This window comes from Halichoerus grypus, chromosome 7 (genome assembly GCF_964656455.1).
Source record: "Halichoerus grypus chromosome 7, mHalGry1.hap1.1, whole genome shotgun sequence".
NCBI lineage: Eukaryota > Metazoa > Chordata > Mammalia > Carnivora > Phocidae > Halichoerus > Halichoerus grypus.
Window position 1 is genome coordinate 118,588,808 of NC_135718.1, and position 17,973 is coordinate 118,606,780.

At 50.6% G+C, this 17,973-nt stretch overlaps 1 protein-coding gene and 2 long non-coding RNA genes across 3 annotated transcripts; all 3 read right to left on the reverse strand.

Annotated features, from left to right (window-relative positions):
- Positions 1–1,278: 1,278 nt before the first annotated feature.
- On the reverse strand, positions 1,279–3,116 carry LOC144382497 (uncharacterized). The gene is made up of 2 exons (XR_013449496.1): positions 2,840–3,116; positions 1,279–2,185 (listed from the first exon to the last, which is right to left on the reverse strand). It is a non-coding gene; the product is annotated as an uncharacterized LOC144382497 (long non-coding RNA).
- A 1,032-nt stretch (positions 3,117–4,148) lies between these two features.
- NENF (neudesin neurotrophic factor) lies at positions 4,149–14,125 on the reverse strand. The gene is made up of 4 exons (XM_036109784.2): positions 13,876–14,125; positions 6,203–6,263; positions 5,352–5,455; positions 4,149–4,462 (listed from the first exon to the last, which is right to left on the reverse strand). Exons 1-4 carry the CDS (start codon positions 14,062–14,064, stop codon positions 4,286–4,288), a joined length of 531 nt encoding a protein of 176 aa, XP_035965677.2. The 5' UTR covers positions 14,065–14,125; the 3' UTR covers positions 4,149–4,285.
- LOC144382600 (uncharacterized) lies at positions 6,910–13,866 on the reverse strand. Its single transcript, XR_013449873.1, has 2 exons — positions 13,579–13,866; positions 6,910–8,400 (listed from the first exon to the last, which is right to left on the reverse strand). It is a non-coding gene; the product is annotated as an uncharacterized LOC144382600 (long non-coding RNA).
- Positions 14,126–17,973: the final 3,848 nt, after the last annotated feature.

Consider the following 17,973-nt stretch of genomic DNA (forward strand, 5'->3'; position numbering starts at 1 on the left):
GGTCATATTTTCCGAAATCGACCTGGTGTGCCTTGACCCTGGGCGGGACTTCGTGGCTGCCATGAGGAGTGCAGCTGACCCTGCCTGACACTAGAGGAGGGGTTGTGAAAGGAAGCCAGCCCCGCCCCTGGGCCGTGCGAAGTCACGCGCAGAGAGGAATGGAGCTCCCCGCCCATGACCGGCTCCATCCCCGGGAAATGTGAGGCTTCATCATTCCAGCGGAGGCCCCAGACAGCAGGGACGGACTAGCGTCCGCACTGCGCTCTCCCAGAGTCACTGACCCACCAAATCTCTGAGCACGGGGAGTAGCCTTTCACACTGGTAAGTTCTGGAGGTAATGACTTATACAGCTGTAGTCACGGGAACGAGACTTTGTAAACTGCAAAGTGCTCACGTGTGTAGGATGTTACTAGTAAACCTGAGTTTGGCATAAGGGGACCACGTTGGTGTCTGAGGAAATCAAGTTGTGACTTACCCTGGGTTGTGTCCCTGCTGGGTAGGGGCTTGTGTGCAGGGACACACATTTGGGAAATGATCCTTGGGCTGAGGCTCAGGGGACTGAGGGGAATGGCACGGGGAGGGACGCTCAGCCAGTTCAAGGGAGTATTACGGAGCTGATCACCACCTGAGACCCTCAGGAGCCTGCACAATGAGCCTCAGGGCATGGGAGTGGCCGGCAGACTCCAGCCCCTATTGGTGGAGGGTTGCTCTGGGGGTGGGGAACGTTCACTCCTTCCCCTTGCCAGTTGGAATGCCCTAGAATGCCTTAGACGGCTCGCTTGGCCGAGGAGCCCAGGGGAAAACGCTGAACTTGGCACTGAGAGATTACGCAACACGTGCTGGGCCAACAGGCTGAGAACTGGAGCATGAAAGGTGAGCAATATATCGTGGTATTAAATAATTCTCGAGGCGGTGTTTACATGTGATGTCCTAGGTGGACATCTGCCTGGCCAGTTTCCCCACCGACCAGAGGGAGCCTGCCTGGCCTCTCTGGAAAAGCCTGTGCAGTTTCAGGCCTGTTTAAAGCAGGCCTTTGTGCCCTCAAAGCTGCCATCCTTCAGAGCCGGGCCCTGTAGGTGGTCTCTAGTAATCACAGTGATCCCTGGGGAGGGCCCCGGGGTCAGAACACTCTCTGCCTGGTGGAGACTGGGCTCTAGGCATGGATTTCCAGCTTCAGCCCCTTGCAGAAGCACCTCAGGAATGGACAGTGCCCCCAGCAGGCCATGCTTTTTGGAGATTGGGGCTTTGAGAAGCAGCCTTTTGAAGGAAGCCAATGCAGAGGGTGAGGTTGCTTTATTCAGACCTTAGCTTTTCTCCTAGAAGCTAATGATGGGGCGAGGAGCCGCCCTGGAGCAGAAGTGTAAAGAAGGACGGAGGGGTCTGAGTCTGGAGGCCTTCCCATCCAGGGTCAGGCTGGGGCGTGGGCCAGATGCCCTCTGCATGACCTCATCTCTAGGACCTGGGCTGCTGGTCAGCTCCGGCACTCACCCCTCTGGAACATTCAAGACTTGGTGGTCTTATTTTCTAAATGGAGAACAGGGCTCCTTGCTTCAGGGCCCTGTTTCCTGCCTTTAAGCCTTTAAGCCCCTTCTTCCCTGATATGTAAGGGAGCTGGTTTGTGCCACCTGCTTGGGAGGAAGATCCCGTCAGCTGCAGGCCCGGGAGCACAGAGAGGGCGGGAAGTGAGCAGCACTCCAGGGCACAGGGAACGTGAAGCAAGATTGCTGTGTGTCCCCTAAGAGAGGCCATGGACGGGCTGCACCTCGTGGAAGGAACTTAGATTTAGGAAAGGAATTAACCAATCATGTCAGTGTCAACGACACTCTGATGCGAGGGCACCAGGCGTGGAGCGTCCGCTCTGAGAGGTTGAACTTGAACTTGTATGGGGCCTGGTTAAGAACCCAAGCCCTGTCCACTCTCCCATTGCCTTTCCTTCAGCTTTCTCGTCTCCTGGGTAAAGAATCATAGCTCCTCTCTTCCTTCTTCATCCCAAGCTGGCACAAGGCCTCCCCGTGATGCCTGGAGCCCCTCCCCTGGGAGGAGGCCTGGTCTCAGTGGTTGGCACAGTTTGGTCCCCCAGGTTTGCTCCTGACCGACGAGTTTCCTGGGATGCAGGGCTTTCAGTGCAAAGTCCAGCAAGGTTGGCCACGTCAATGAGTGTCTGTGCTGCGCCCTCAAGGTTCTCCTGTTTGGGGGAGACAGGCTCATAAGTAGGCAATAAGTAGGTGAGTACTATGCTATAAGGGACCCCGGAGGTGGGTCAAAACAGAGTCTTGTAAAGATAGAAGCCTTGAAAGCAAAGAAAACATGACAAGCCAGTGTGGGAGTAGGGGAGCAGGGGTAAATGGGGCAGCAGGCTTTGGGTCCTGCAGACACGCCATGATGCCGATCCCCAGGCCAGCAGGTTTCTCTTCCCTGAGCTGCGCCCACCCTGTGTGGAGCCTCTTTGGGCTGCCCAGTTTCCTGTGTGCTCTGTTCCAGAATCTCTAAATGAGAGGCATTCTGATTCAGAGAAGCCCCTTGCTGGGGTGTGGGGCAGCGAAGTGGGCAGAACTGCCCCAGGAGTGGGGAGCCCGAGGCCCTGAGGGAAAACTGTGCTTTGATGGGGAGCCATCAAGGGAGAGAGGGAAGTGGGGAAAACAGTGGTCCTGGAAAGTTCCCACCCTGCAGACCAGGCTCTAAGGAAGGGAATCCTGCCCCTCTCACTGCCCGATGATGCAGGGAAGTGGGCAGTGTTAAGTAAAAGAAGTCCTCTCTCAGGTATTTCCAAGGACTTGTAACCATCTGTATGCTCTCACACATCATTCGTTTTGGGGCCACATGTCCTGGTACAGATTACCTTGGCCACATGAAGGACTTTCTGAGTTCCAGGCCAAAGGGTCCTGTCTGATAAGTTCCAGGCCCTTTACTCTTGGGTGGGTGGCCACCAAGCTCCCAGCTTCTGAGTGGGACCCAGGAGTGCACCAGGAGAATCTCTAGTCTGGACACAAAAGAATAAGGTAGAGGTCAAACCTGGTCCTCAGCAAGGCTCTGGCTGGGTTCTCCCTGAGGTGAAGGGTGAGGCAGAAGGTAGTGTTTCTCAAAGTATATCTGAGCCCATCCATATCACAGCCTCCCCAGGGGGGTGGGGTGCTCACTAAAAATGCAATTCCCAGGCCATGTTCTAGAAATACAGAATCATGAGCCCTGGGGGTGGGACCCAGAATCAGCTTTTGAATAGTCACCTTAGGAGATTCTTCTGCTTGTTGTAAAAATTCTCTCTTGGGAGTAGTTGCTATTTATTTTATGTCAAAGAAATTCATCTCTACTATAAAATTTCCAGAATGAGTTTAACGCAGGGTTTCTCAACCTCCGCCCATGTGACTTTTTGGGCCAGATAATTCTTTGTCCGGGGAGGGAGGGCTGTCCTGTGCATTGTAGGATGTTTAACACTAGACACCAGTAGAATCCTACAGCTGTGACAACCAAAAATATAAAAATGCCTTCACACATGGCCAATGTCCCTTAGAGGGAACTAAATCCCCCCTCAAAAGGGATGAAATCCTTATGAAATCTGACCTGAGTGCAGTGTGTTGCATGGGCTTTACCATGCTTGGGATGACCTCCAGGCCGGGCCCTGGCCACACGGCCCTTGGCACCACTTCCCAGCCGCTGATGGGGCTGAAGCCGAGTCACGCGGTCACTCTCTCCTGGTGGTAGCACCAAGCCAGCCCCTCTAACACCCCTTTCACCATCCCTGCCGCTCCTGCGCATCCTCCCCATTCCTGCCATCTTAGGGATGGCCCCTCATGGATGGGGACACTGAAGGCAGGACTGTGAAGGGGCAGCCCACGCACAAGGCTGCCCCATCCCGTCGAGCAGAGGAGGCTTCCAGGAGAGGGCATGTGGGGAAGAACTCTTCCCTTGTGAAAATACGAAGGTTATTTTTGTGCTCATTCTAAAGTAAACGTGGTCACAGGAAATCTGGCAAGTACAGGAAAATAGAAATCTAAGGAGGAAGTAAGTCACTTGTAGTTCTACTGCCCAGAGAGTGAAGAGTGACCCGGAGGGGGCTGCCCGCTCCGCCATCCTTACCAGCCTGGCCGGCGTGCGGGCGGGACGCCACGGCGAGAGAACACTCGACCACGGACAGTAACAGGCATTCAGGGTTCCGGGTTCAGCGTCTGCTTTATTTGGGTCTGGGTGCCCAGAGGCTCGGGCAGCCTGTTTCGCAGGAGATTTGGCAGCTGAGGGTCTCCCTGCCACCCCCCCAATCAGGAACACCACCACCCCCCAGGATGGAACATCAAAACTCGTCTTTTGTGTCAAAATGGGGCTGGTCTTCAGGCTTGAAGTCCAGGTTGGGGCTGCCGTCCTCATTGAGAATCCTCCGGGCCGTGTAGCCCACGATGGGATACTTGGCTTTGTAGACTTTGGTGAAGACGTTGTCCAGGGATTTCAGCTCCTCGGCTGTGAGGCCCGTCTTGGGGAGAAAAGCCCAAGCAACATGGGGGATGGGGGGGGTGGGATAAGTGAGTCATGCCTCACACTGAACTCTCTCCACCCCCCCCTCCTCCCCCCACACCCCTAATGCTGGCAAAAAAGTATCTCAACTAACCAACTGACTTTTCAAAAGCCAACCCCGTGTGTCTGTGTGTAGGGGGATGGTGGGGGGAGCCATTTGCTCTTTGATTGATGTAGAAATTCAAGACTCCAGCGAACACCCGGCCTGGGCAGGGTGGGGTACTCTATGCAGTCTGCACCCACCTCCCTTTCATGGCTCTCCACCCCCCCTCCCACTATAGATTCATACACCTTCCTCTTCCTTGACTCCTAAATGTTTCTGTAATGTTGTGGTTTATGAGTTTGACTCATCTGAGAGCAACTGGGGTGAATGCCAGCCCCCCGTCAGGATTACTGAGGCCCTCAAATGGCTTTTGCCAATGCTGTTTTCTCTTTCACAGAAATATGAACATGGGGATACTCTGCTTCTCAACCCTGTTCACACCTGAAGCGGCCTGGGGAGTGTGTGTCCGAGACCAACAGCAAACCTATGAGGCTGGGGGTGGCGGGTGCAGACTGCAAGGGGGATGGGGCTGCCAAGGCAGGTTGGAGCCAAATTGTGAAGATCATTGAGTTTGATCACCAAGTTCACGAGAGCTTGGACTTGACTCTACGGGCACTGGGGAGTTATGGAAGGTTTTTGAGTAGGAGTGGCAGAGTAAGATCTCTATTTCAAGAAAACAGTTGGTCACACTGAGTGGACTGGAACATCAATAGGCTAATTAGGAAGCTTTGCTATTGCCTAGGGGTAAGAAAGGCCATGGCCAATGGGGGGTGGGACATTTTGACAAAGGCTCAGTCTGGCTCACAGTGTCATGGGTGAGGTCTGCGGGATCGAGGGACATCTTGGCCACCCCTCTGGTGGAGTCCTTCCCAGTCAAGGCATTGTAGGGGGCTCCTCGTCCATAAAACTCTACAACAACAAAAAAAAGAAGACGTGAATGTGTATGTGCATGCGAAGCAGTGAGGAGACTGTACGTGGCAGGGGAGGGGGCTTCTGAGACCCAATCCAATGCTGAAGAAGTCTCCAGGCCCAAGGAGAGCAGAAGCAGTGAAGACATGAAGCCCAATAAGCCACCCCCTGCCATCAGTCTGGGTTCCACTAATTCAGAATATGGAATAAGTCACACATCCTGGACTGAGAGGTGATTTTTTAAAAATACGGAATGAAAACAATCTCTTAAAAATATTTAAAATGCAAATAGGAAGAATGTTCAGTCTTCTTAAATGTTGGTGGAAGCCAAGTCTACTCCGTTCAACATCTTTTGTTTGGTGTCAGATACACAATGAACCATAACTACCTCCATGATATCATCTGTAATTACCACTAGAGAAACCATGAAGTGGCATTAAAATGTTCTATCATGTTCTATGATTCCAACGCCTTGCAAAGCAACACTTTTCCTCTCACTGCTTCAACCATGATAAATCATCAAGTTGGAATTTGGTGCCATAGGCAGCAGGGAGCCATGGAAGGTTTTTGGGCAGGAGCATGACATAATTAGAAAAACATTGTGGAAGTACAACACTGACAAAGATTGTTAACTCAATCTGAAGGAAAAGGACCTGGCCAGCGTCCCCTCCCTTCTTCACACATCCAGTGACTACTCAGGCTGCCGAGCTCCCCAGAAGGAAGGATTCATAAAGCCGAGCCACTTACCCTTTCCAGAAGTGACATCAAACACCACGCCTTTCACTGCCATGTAGATGGGCTGATCCTCCTAGAAAGCAGGAGAGAAGCTGTTGAGGAGAGCCCAAGATCTCCGCTCCTCCAGCCCAAGTTAGTGACATCTCTTCCCACCACGGGCTGTGCAGACAGCAGCGGGTGAAGGTACAAAGCAGCCTTCCCTCGTCCCTATCAGGAGCTTGCCCCTACCTGCCCAATGTCATGTCCACTCACAAACTTTGGAAAGCTGACAAAGTATCATAACAAGCCCATGGCAATACTTTTCTGTGAAAAAAAAAAAAAATCCCAGGGACTGAAGCAAATCTGCATAGATAAAAATTCAGTGGTGAATTATTTAAATCAACCCAAATTTCCTTTCATCTTGGTCAATGTACCTACATGGATGCAATCAGTATAAATGATCAATTTTATATTTTGCTTCTTACAGGTAATATTGTTTCGTATAAACATTCCCATGTATTGAAATAACCAAAGTGGTTGTCACTTACACAGCTATATTTTATATTAGCGATACTGTGTACCTGTTGGTTTAGCTCTTCTTCTATTTTGGATATTTAGGTTCTTTCCAATTCCTTAAAACCATAAGTGGCAGGATTATGAATATCTTTCTATAAGCTACTTTATAATTGGTGAGTTATCTCCTTGAGGCATGGAATATATGGAATTCCTGGACCAAAGTATATGAACAACGTAATCAGTTTTATTAAAAATTTAACCAGTTCTTCAAAAAACCATTTACAGCGCTAGAAATATACAAGCAATGCTGTTTCCCCAAAGTACTAACAGTGAGTCAGTCTCATAGTGTATTTTTGGCTATATTCGTAGGGATAAAATATTACCTTCAAATTCCTACTCCCCCCGCCCCCCAAAGAGAACAACACAAAAACAGATGGCATGGATTTTCTAACTTCCATCAAAGCGGACTCGGGCTGGGGCGACTGGCACAGTCCCAGTTCTGGGACATGCAAGCCCAGGCCTCCTTTGTCTCAGCCCCACTGGGGGTACGGGGACACCAACAGTCAGCTCCTAGGCTGGGGTGAAGGGGGGCGTTGAGCTGGGTGCACAGGGATCTCTGGATCTCCAAGAGCATACTGCTTGGTCTTCTCTAGGCGTGGGCTTTAAGGTTCTTGCCCTCGTGGGGCTTAAGGTCAAGTTTTCAGGACTACGTTTCACAGAGAGAGGGGCTGGGGCTCAGAGAAGGTAAGCGACCTGGCCGAGGAAATGGATCTCAGTGTCACATAACTTCACAGGCCTCAGTTTCTCTAACCCTAGTCAGATGGCTAACACCCACTGACCTTCCAGGCACGCGGAAGGGCACGGCGTCCGTAGCACACGGTGGGCCCAGCACAGGAGCTCAGTGAACAGTTGGTTATTACATTCTCTATCAGCTCCGGACAGATAGTCCCCAGAACTTCTGCTGACTTGGTGGACATTTGCTCCACTTCAACTAAGAGTTATTTAATTTTAATTTTTTTTTAAAGATTTTATTTTTAAGTAATCTCTACACCCATGTGTGGCTTGAACTCACCCCCGAGATCAAGAGTTGTGTGTTCTACCTACTGAGTCAGCCAGGCGCCCCAATATGGGTTATTATAAAAGGCATGGTTTAATCAGCCAGCAGCCTGCGTTTTTTTTTTAATGGCCTTTCTTTCACTGTGATTATTTATTTCTTGACTTCAATTGCTTATCAAGTGGGATTATATATTATTTCAGCTTAAACAATATATTAACAGTTATAATTTCACCCATGGCATTTGGTCATATTTTCCATTCTGTTGCTTTTCCTTTGATGTTATTCCTTTCTTGTGTCTAGAAACATGACCTTCACCTACATAAAATACAACCACATGCATCTTATCACTAACACCCTCAATTTCTTCAACAGTTAAATATTTATCTCCCCGTGAAACTATACATTGAAGGTGTCAGGGCAAAGAGGAAGTCCCAGCAAAAGGGTAGCAAGGAACGGTGCCACGGGCGTTCCACAGAGAGGAATGGTCTTATCGGTTAAATGTCAAGTGTGCTGGGGGTGAGGCTGGGGGCTTGCTCCTGGCCTGTGGAGCTGGGTGTCCAGGGACAGCAGAGCAGTGGCCACGGTTTCCAGGCCCCAGAGGTGTGGCAACTGAGCAGACAGAGGGTGAGTGGAAGTCTTGGGAGCAGAAATGCAGACTCTGAAATAGAAATGTCCATGGAGACACGATAAAGACACACATGCTCATCACCAGCTTCACACCGTGCTCCCGCAGCCTCTCATCCACCTGGAAGGATGTTTCATTGTTGTTGTTTTTTTTATCTGCACAGCAGATCTGAAGTAACAGCAGGAGGTCTGCCTTTTTCCAGGAGCCCCAAGGAGGAGTCACCATGGTGGGCTGTTCCAAGCACAAGTGCTCAAGTCAAACAGACCTGGGTTTGACCCACCGCTTATAAGCTGTGTTGCCTTGGGCAAATTACTTAACCTCTCTGTGCCTGTTTTCTCCTCTGTAATAAGAAGGTAATAAAAGTATCCACTTTACCGGGCTGTTGTGAGGATTAACCAAGGCAAGAGATATGAAGCACTTAGCAGTTTGGGGAAATAAATGTTAGTTACCTGGATCCTTCTCTAGATTTTGAAAGTTATAAGATCAAAGAGGAATCAGATAACCAAGTGGAAGACGACTGGAGATCTTCCCAAAGGAAAGATAGAAAAAAATGTAATTCCCAAGTGACAGATAAGGATTCTAGAGGAATTTTAAGTTAAAACTGAAAGGGCCTTGAAGATTATCCAACACCTTCATTTTACAGATGCCGCTCTCCAGGCCGGGGGATTAGGAGACTTGCCCAGAGTCCCAGCGGGAATTAGAGCAGTCTCTGGAGCCTGGAGCCTTCTAACCCAAGCTCATTCCACTCCCTGGCCTGCCCCACCAGGGGGCACACAGCACGAGGACAGCGCAGTTGCCTGGGACCAGGAGAGGGTGAGGGTGGCCTGGGAAATTCATCCACAAGACTCAGGACCACCAGGTGAGACACAGGGGGTGGGTCAGATGTCCCAGATAGACGGGAACCACGGGAACCATCTGCATAAATGAGACCTGGCCTTTCTCCTCGGGGTCCGGGCTTGCCTCACCATCTGGCCATCCTCCCAGCCTATTGTCAAGCGGGGCCAGGACAGTGCCACGAGAATGACCACAGAAGGGAAGACAAGGCAGCAGGGTGGTGGAAGGAGGGCCTCTTCCACAGCCGGGAGGGAGAGGCCTGGAGCCTGGGTGCAGGCAGGAAGGCGGGCCCCTGAGCCTCCAACCTCAGACCTTGCACCAGGGGCCAGGGACAGAGCCAAAGGTCCTCACTGGCAAAGAGGGAAACTGCTACAATGTTTTCTTCTGCAGAAATAATGGGGCCCTCGGAGGGTCTAAGGCCAGGTTAGTTTCTGATTGCAGTTGGCATCGGTAACCTATTAATGCATCATGGATTAATTTAGTGATTTACTAACCAATTTTTTTAATGAAGCAGGAAAAGTTTAAAATAGAACAGAAAATAGAAGATATCAGAGTGTATCACACATAGTAAGAATAAGCATTGTTTCATAGAACTTTCACTGTGTGTGTGTGTACTGGGGGAAGATGCGGAATGTATTCCCTGACACAGCCAGACGTCTACAGTCGCTCGACTGCATGATTAGAGAGGGTGGTTTCACCTCTTTATTCACCAATCTCTACCCCACTGCCTTCACTGTCTGTATATTCTTTCTGTCCAGAATGATCTTTCTGGAGGAAGTACAGTCTTACTCTTCACTATCATTAAGTTTTAGGAAAGCAGAAAAGAAATGTCACCCTGTCCACCTCCCCACCTTAGCACAGATTTCCAAGGAGAGCTGGTGCTGAGCGCAGACAAATTCCATCTACGAAGAATAACTATGAAGCCTAGGGGGCCGTGGCAAGCTCAGGGTCCAGAGTCACGCTAAATAAACTCCAGAAGCCGAACTACATTTCCGGGCACGCTTGCACTCTGATATCTTCTTCTTGGAACCGGTAAATCCCTGGAGCAGGCCACTGCCTGAAGCGGTGGAGAGGGGGGCTCTGGGTAGTTCATTTTCCTTGTACAAGCCTCAGGGAGTAGCGCCTGGTTCACCCCTATAACTCCCTAGCTGTGTGACCTTGGGCAAGTTACTTAACCTCCCCATGCCTCCTTCCTCCTCTGAAAAACTTCGGTAATAGCACCCACCTCATGGGGCTATGGTCGCCGTTAAATGAGTTGGTGCTTTAAAGTGGTTAGGACAGAGTTAGCGCTACATAAAAGTTTAATACATACATCTGGTCCCAGGCCCAGAAATCAGGTGGGTGTGGGGGCAGGCAGGGTGACCCTCTCTGCCCTTGGGATGCTCCAACGCAATTAAGGCAGAAAACATATTTTCTGAGGATGGCAAAAATCGTGTTGCACTAGGAGGGTGGAGGATGACATCCCCTCTGAACCAAAGAGAATCCTCAATTTCACCTCATCTTCCCTATGGAGGTCCGAGGCAGCACCCCATAATCAATTATATGAATATTTCCACAGTAAAGCATGATCATGAATATTCACACAAGTATAACACATAAAGATTATAAATAGACTCATGTCAGTTCTGGCAAGGCTCTGTTACCAAAGGGGTTCAGAGCAGGTTGGGTTTTGCTATTAAATGACTTATTTAAAAAACAAAACCAAAAACAAAACAAACCTTCTGAGGCACCTGGCTGGCTCATTTGGTAGAGCATGCAACTCTTGATCTTGCGTTTGTAAATTCAAGCTCCACGTTGGGCATAGAGATTACTTAAAAATAAAATCTTAAAAAAAAAAAAAAAAACCCTTCTGGTTTCAGAGCTTGATTTTTGAATTGCCTGAGAGGATTATGGACCTGTTATACGGCCTCTTGCTTATAACTTTAATAATAAGCTAACAAAAATAGCAGCTAAGATTTATTAAGGCTTACTATGCTAAGATTACTGCAGGCCTATCCTACACACTTTATCACCATCTCATTTAGTCCTCACACAACCCCTATATAGAGTAGGAACTCTTGTGATGGCCATTAGGATGGTCAGTTTTACATGCCAACTTTGATCAACTACAGTATCTGGGTGTTGCTATGAAGATATTCTGTAGATGCGATTAACATCTACAATCAGTTGACTTTATATAAAGGAGATTATCCTGAATAATCTAGGTAGGCCTAACTACATCAGTTGAAAGGCCTTAAGAACAGAATTGAGGTTTCCCTGTAGAAGAAGAAATTCAACTGGTGGGCTGGGGCATCAGCTACTGCCCAGGGGTTTTTGGCCTGCTCTGTGGACTTCAGGCTTGCCTGACCAGTGCCCATGATCACATAAACCAATTCCTTGCCATAAACCAAATATGTTATCTCCTATTGTTTCTGTTTCGGGTGGACCCCTGACTGATAAAAGCAACTTACAGATGGAAAAAAAAAATGAGACTCCAAAGAACTCCCTGCCCAAAGAACAGGGAGCGGTAGCCAGGCATGATCCAAAGGTATAAAGCTCTAACTAGGGTACCGTATAATGTCTTATACAAACAGTGACACTTCTGAGAGTGAAGGGGGTGCTATTAGTAATTCTTCCCAGACAACAGGCATAAACCAGAACCACCTAGGGTGGGTCAGAGCACAGCACGGCTCTACTCAGCTGCATTCAACGGCCCCTCTCCTACCTGACTCTCTTCCTCTCTCTGCCTATAGACACCCAAAACATTTCTCCCCTTAACCTGTGCCCACCTCAAGCTTCCCTCTTTGCTTCCCTTAGTTAAGTATCAATAATGTCAGCATAAAAAAACCAGGGTCTCTCCTCCATCCTCATCCTGCAGCCCCTGGAGCTGTTGCTGCAAGTACCCTCGACCTTGAACTCTCTCTTCTCTTGGGTTCTGTGCTGGGGGTCTGCAAGTTCGCCCCCATGTTTGAAGATTCACTTCAAGGACTCACAGAACTCAGCATACAGTTGTACTCAGAGCTCAGATTTATGACAGCCATACAGAAGGATTCACAGTCCGATGGTAAGAGAAAAGGACACGGGCAGAGTCTAGAGGAATCCATGGGCGGATTTCCTCGTGCTCTGTCTCTCCCATGAGGGGTCACACACAGCTCTCTTCCACCAGCGAGCAACACATGCAGCAAAACGTGTGCGATGTTTCTGCCCAGAACATTAGAGTCTCTACCCATTAGAGACTCAGAGCCCAAGGTTTTTACTGGCAGCTAGCCATGTAGGCCCTCTCTGCCTAGCAGTGTTCAACATAAACACACTGTATGAAGAGCCCAGATTGAGCCACCCTCGTCCGTCAGGGAGTGTGGAACACCCTGGAATTCCAGACATCAGCCAACAGCCACTCTTGCCAGCAGGCCTTTCTAAGGGAGTAGGCTTGTTATGTTAACTCTTCTCTGCGCCGATTCCTGGATCCTGTATCATCTGGTTCCCTGCGGCCCTGAAAGATGTGTCCCTTAACATCTGGTCACAGCCTTGTCTCCCTCCTTCTGTGTTCTCTTCCACTCAGGGTTCTTTTTTTTTTTTTTTTAATGTTTTATTTATTTATTCATGAGAGTCAGAGAGAGAGCGAGAGCAAGGCAGAGGCAGAGGGAGAAGCAGGCTCCCCGCCTAGGCCCGATGCGGGACTCGATCCCAGGACCCTGGGATCATGACCTGAGCCGAAGGCAGACGCTTAACCATCTGAGCCACCCAGGCGCCCTCCGCTCAGGCTTCTAACCAACGTCTCTTTACAGTGATATTCAAACTAGCCATCACTGCCTAAGGGCCAAGTTTCTGACCCCCGCCCCCCCTTTCAAACCCAGTCTAGCTAAGGCTAGCTAACTAAGGGTTAGGGATCCCAGGCTGGAGGATTTTAACAAGAGGACACTGGTCCCTTCCTCGTTCTGCCCCTAGCTGGTGGCATGCCTCAGTTTCCCCCGTGTGTAAAAGCAGGACGTCGGTTCCCATCAACGCTGACACGCTATGGTACGGTGATTTCCCCATCAAACTGTCCCCCGCTCTTCCCAGATCGGCCCCGTTATGGCCCTTCTGCCGTGACGTGCAGCGTCTTATTCCCACTCTCCGCAGGCATCACACTGGACCCCAGCAGCCCAAATGGAATGTGAGGAGTTTCCTGGACACCTCCAGACTACTGACTGATGTGGGTGTGTTGGGGGGGTGGGTGTCTGTCTCTAACCTCCGGTCTCCCCCTCGGCCCTCTCCCCCAGCTCCGGCTCAGCCAAGAGCCCAGACACTAAAAGTGGGTTTGAGGAGTCGGGGCAGGAAAACAAAGTGCAGGGAAGCCGGGATCATCCCTGGGCCTGCCCCACAGGTTTTACTTCCTTCTCTCCCTCCCTCGCCACTCACCCCAAAGAGTAGGCAGAAGTGTCTGCCCCCAGCTGATTCTAACATTACACCCCCCAAAGTTCCGAGGTTCGTGGACGGATCACCAGCCGAAACGCGTCTCAAAGGGGCAGTTCGCCGGCAGGCAGGGGGCAGCGCGGGACGGGGCGGGCGGGCTCGGTGCCGAGGCTGAGCGGGGCGCCCCGACTCGGGAGGACTCCCCGGATTCCTGCGCGGCCTTCGGCCCGGAGAGAGGAAGCCCGCAGGCCTGGCGCCCAGCTCGGAGCCCGCGCCTCCTCCCGAGGCCTCCCGTCCGCTCACCTCCTCCCCGCCGTAGCGGGCCAGCTCCTCCTCCGTGAAGAGCCGCACCGGGGGCCCCCGCTCGGCGGGGCGCGGCGCCTGCCCGGCCCAGGCTGCGGGCGGCCCCGGGGCCAGCGCCAGGAGCAGGGCCAGCGCTGCCAGCCGCCGCAACCGCCGCCGCAACCGCCGCCGCGACGCGGGGCCCGCCATGGTGCGCGCGCCGAGCAGGGCCGGGTGGCCGGGACGGCGGGGTGGCCGGGGCGGCAGGGGGCCCGCGCGCTCCCGCCCCGCGGCCCCGAAACCCCGCCCCCCCGCGCGCGCGCCCGCTGCCCGTCCCGCCCCCCGCGCCCTCGGGACCGCGCCGCTGGAGCGCCTGACTCCGCGGCCTGGGACTGGAGGTTGTGCAGAGAGCGACCTATGTGACAGCAGTTCTGGAGTAGGTACGTGGGGGACACAGCCCCACACCCCAGCACCTAGGAAGATATATTTATAAACCAGGACCCCAGCTTTATTCATTCCCTCTTACTTCTGGGGCGCCTGGCTGGCTCAGTCGTGGAGCATGCGACTCTTGATGGGGGCGGGGGGGAGTGTAAGTTCGAGCCCCACATTGGGTGTAGGGGTTACTTAAAAATAAAAATCTTTTTTAAAAGTTCCCTTTTACTTCTGGCGGATTTCTTTTCCTTCCCAGTTGTGTCCCCAAGGGGATTTTTGCAAAGGGTAGGGCATGGCGCAGATCGGCACTGAAATAATAAAGGCTAACATTTGTGCAAAGACTCCTTCAATAATTTATTCAGCAAGTACTCATAAGGGCCTCCATGTATCAGGTCACTGGGCACACATTGCTGAACAAGGGATCAGCGCCCCCATGGAGTTTACGTTCCATGAGCTTACATTCTATGAGCGGAATAGACAAAGATACATACCGTTGTGTGTTAGATGGCGATGAATACCGGGGAGAAAAATAAAGCAGGGCAAAGGGATAGAGAGCATTGGGGAGCTGCAATTTTAAATAGGCTGACCAGGGGCTCCCGGGTGGCTCAGTCGGTTGAGAGTCGGGCTCAGAGTCAGTTCAGGTCATGATCTCATGGGTCGTGGGAGAGCCCCAGTCGGGGCTTGGTGGGCAGTCTGCTTGAGACTCCCTCCCTCTGCCCTTCCCTTTGCTTGTGCTCTCTCTTTCTCTCTCCCTAAAATAAATCTTACAAAATAAAAAAGCAAACAAACAACAGGGTGACCAGGGAAGGTCCCACTGAGAAGGTGGTATTTGTATAATAGGGAGTGAGGGAGGTAGCTAGGAGGGGAGGACATTCTCTGCAAAGGGAAAGATGGGTGCATACATGTTGAGGAAGGACGGTGTCCTGCTTGCTGGAGAACAGTGGGAGGGAAGAGGTGTGGGAGATGACGTCTGGGAGGTCAGGGTTAAAGGGAATGGAGGTGGGGGACAGGTCTCGTGGGGCCTCACAGCTCATTTTTAAAGGATTTTGGCTTTTATGTTTACTGAATGGAAGAGAGGAATGAGTTAAAATGTTAGTGGAATGACTCTGTGGTGTTGAGGACAGACTAAAGCAGGGGGAGCCACTGCAGTAATCCAGTAATCCAGGCGAGAGGTGATGGTGGCTTGCCCAGGAGTGCTAGCAAGGAGGTGGTGAGCAGCAGGTGGGTCTCAGATGTGTTTCGAAGGTGTGGCTGGCAGGATTTGCTGACAAATGAGAGAAGACATGAGGTCAGGGAGATAGAACACAGTCAAGGATGACCCAGAGGGTTTTGGCCTTGGTAACCGTAAGGATGGAGTTGCCACTTACTGAGATAAGGAGAGATGGTGAGAAGAGCAGGTTTGGGGGGAGAAGCTCAAGATCAGGCTTGGTCGGTTTGAGAACACCTAGATATCAAAGTAGAAGTATCAAATTGACAGTTGGCTGTATCAGTCTGGATTTGAAGGAAGAGTTCCAGGCAAGTGATATAAATCATGGAATCCTTGGCATGTAGGTTGTATTTAAAGCCACAAAATGGGGGCACCTGGGTGGCTCAGTTGGTTAAGCATCTGCCTTCGGCTCAGGTCATGATCCCAGTGTCTTGGGATTGAGCCCTGCATTGGGCTCTCTGCTCCTCGGGGAGCCTGCTTCTCCTCCCTCTGGTCCTCCACCCCCACTCGTGTGCTCTCTCTCTCTCTCTCAAATAAATAAACAAAATAAAAAAGTTAAAAAAAAAAAAGCCACAGAATGGATGAGATCGTCAAGGACATGCAGGTGGATAGGAAGGTGGAGGGACCAAGGACTGAGTTCTTGGGCCCTGCCAACATTTTGTGGGTGGGAGTACTGGCAAAGGAAACCAAAGAAAAGTTTACTGTGTGCCAAGCCCTGGCTCAGCACTTTCACAAGTATTAACTCATTTAATCCTTGCTTTCACTCTATGAAGTAAGAACTAGTATTGTTGCCCATTTTTACAGACAATGAAACGGAAGTACAGAGACTTTAAATACCTTGGTCACAGGTGGGTGGTAGAGCTAAGATTCAAGCGCAGGCCGCCTCCCAGCATCTTCCCTTAACCATCAGGCTACACCTGCCCTCAGTGACTGCACCAAACTTTCATACATTTCATCCATGCAACAGAATGAGCTTCTAGTGCACGGCGACCTGAACAGGATCCACCACAAACCCTCTGAATCTCAGTTTCTGTATTACTAACACACCAGCCTGCCTCCTTGATGGAATTGTGCTGAAACTAGAAATGATCATGGATGTGAGAGTCTGTATAAGCTTGAGCGTGCAGAATCTATGTTACACTGGGTCACAGGATCTCCAGGTTAGAAGAGGCCCTTCTAAGCCCTTGAATAGAATATCATCCCCTTCCTGATGCATCATGTTCCTTAATAACATCCCTGACATACAGTGTGCTACTTCTCTGCTTGAGCCCTTTCTCTCTCTACAGTTCTATTTGTTAGTAACTTCTTTGAGCCTAAAGGTACTTCCTATAATTTCTACTGATCAGATCTAGCTTCCTCTCCCTGAGACACTGAGTATAAATCTATGATGTAATAGCAAGCTCATATGCCCTTGGATTTTTCTAGGCATTCCTCTGATTGCTCTTCCCTACTTGAACTCAGATTCATTTTCCCAAATGAATCAGTTACCTGCAAGGAGAATACAAATTATTCGACGAGAAACAAAATGACTTGTAATAAGACAGGTGGTTGCACAGGGGATGAAGGAGGCTGAGAAGAATCCCTGAGGTAACCAGAAGATTAGAAACGGCAGGAGAGTAACACCATCCTACCCTTAGAAGGGAGGAGGAGGTGGTATTAGAGTCTGGGCGCCTGGGTCACCTAGCTGAAGCTAGAGCCACAAAAAGCCTTTGCATCAGGGGCTGGAACCATGGAAGGGACACTGCCAGGAACAGGGAGCAAGGAAAAAAAAAAAAACCCTGGCTTCTCCCTTGCCCTGACCCCCTCCAATCTCCCAGCAGTGCTTCCTCTTGACTAAATTCAGTGGAAACCCAGCCACAGGCCAGTCTGTGCCCTATGTGAAAGGTTTTTTTCACCTGTAAGCTGCAGGTGAATGGTTAACGCCAGCTTGGCGGGCAGCTGCATCATTATGCTCTCTGCTGTTGCCATAACAAGGCATTCTCCCTGCATGTCTACCTTTACATCGGCTTCCATCGTTGTGTAAGGACGTGAGTCATAATAGATGAAGGGATCACCTTACTTAGAATGACCTCATTTTATCTAATACATCTGCAACAAACTATTTCCAAATGAGGTCACATTCGGAGGTACCAAGGGTTAGGACTTCAACACACCTTTTTGAAAGACATAATTCAACCCATAACAAGAATCTTTGGGATCTAGATGGTAAGTCAAACCAAGAGCCTAGAGAGGAGCCCATTTCACTAGCCCCCATTGAGTGAATTGAAGGGAGATCAGAGACCTGGCTTGGGAATGCCATCTTGGAGAATTGAGGGGATGAGGAGAAACCAGCAAAGGAGGCTGAGAAGGAGCTTTGAGTGAGAAGGGAGGCAAAGGGGAGGCATGTGGGGTCCTGGAAGCCAGAGGAGGAAAGGAGACAGGGAGGAGAGGATCAGCTGAGGCCAAGCCAGCTGACAGATCAAGAAAGAGGATAGATAACA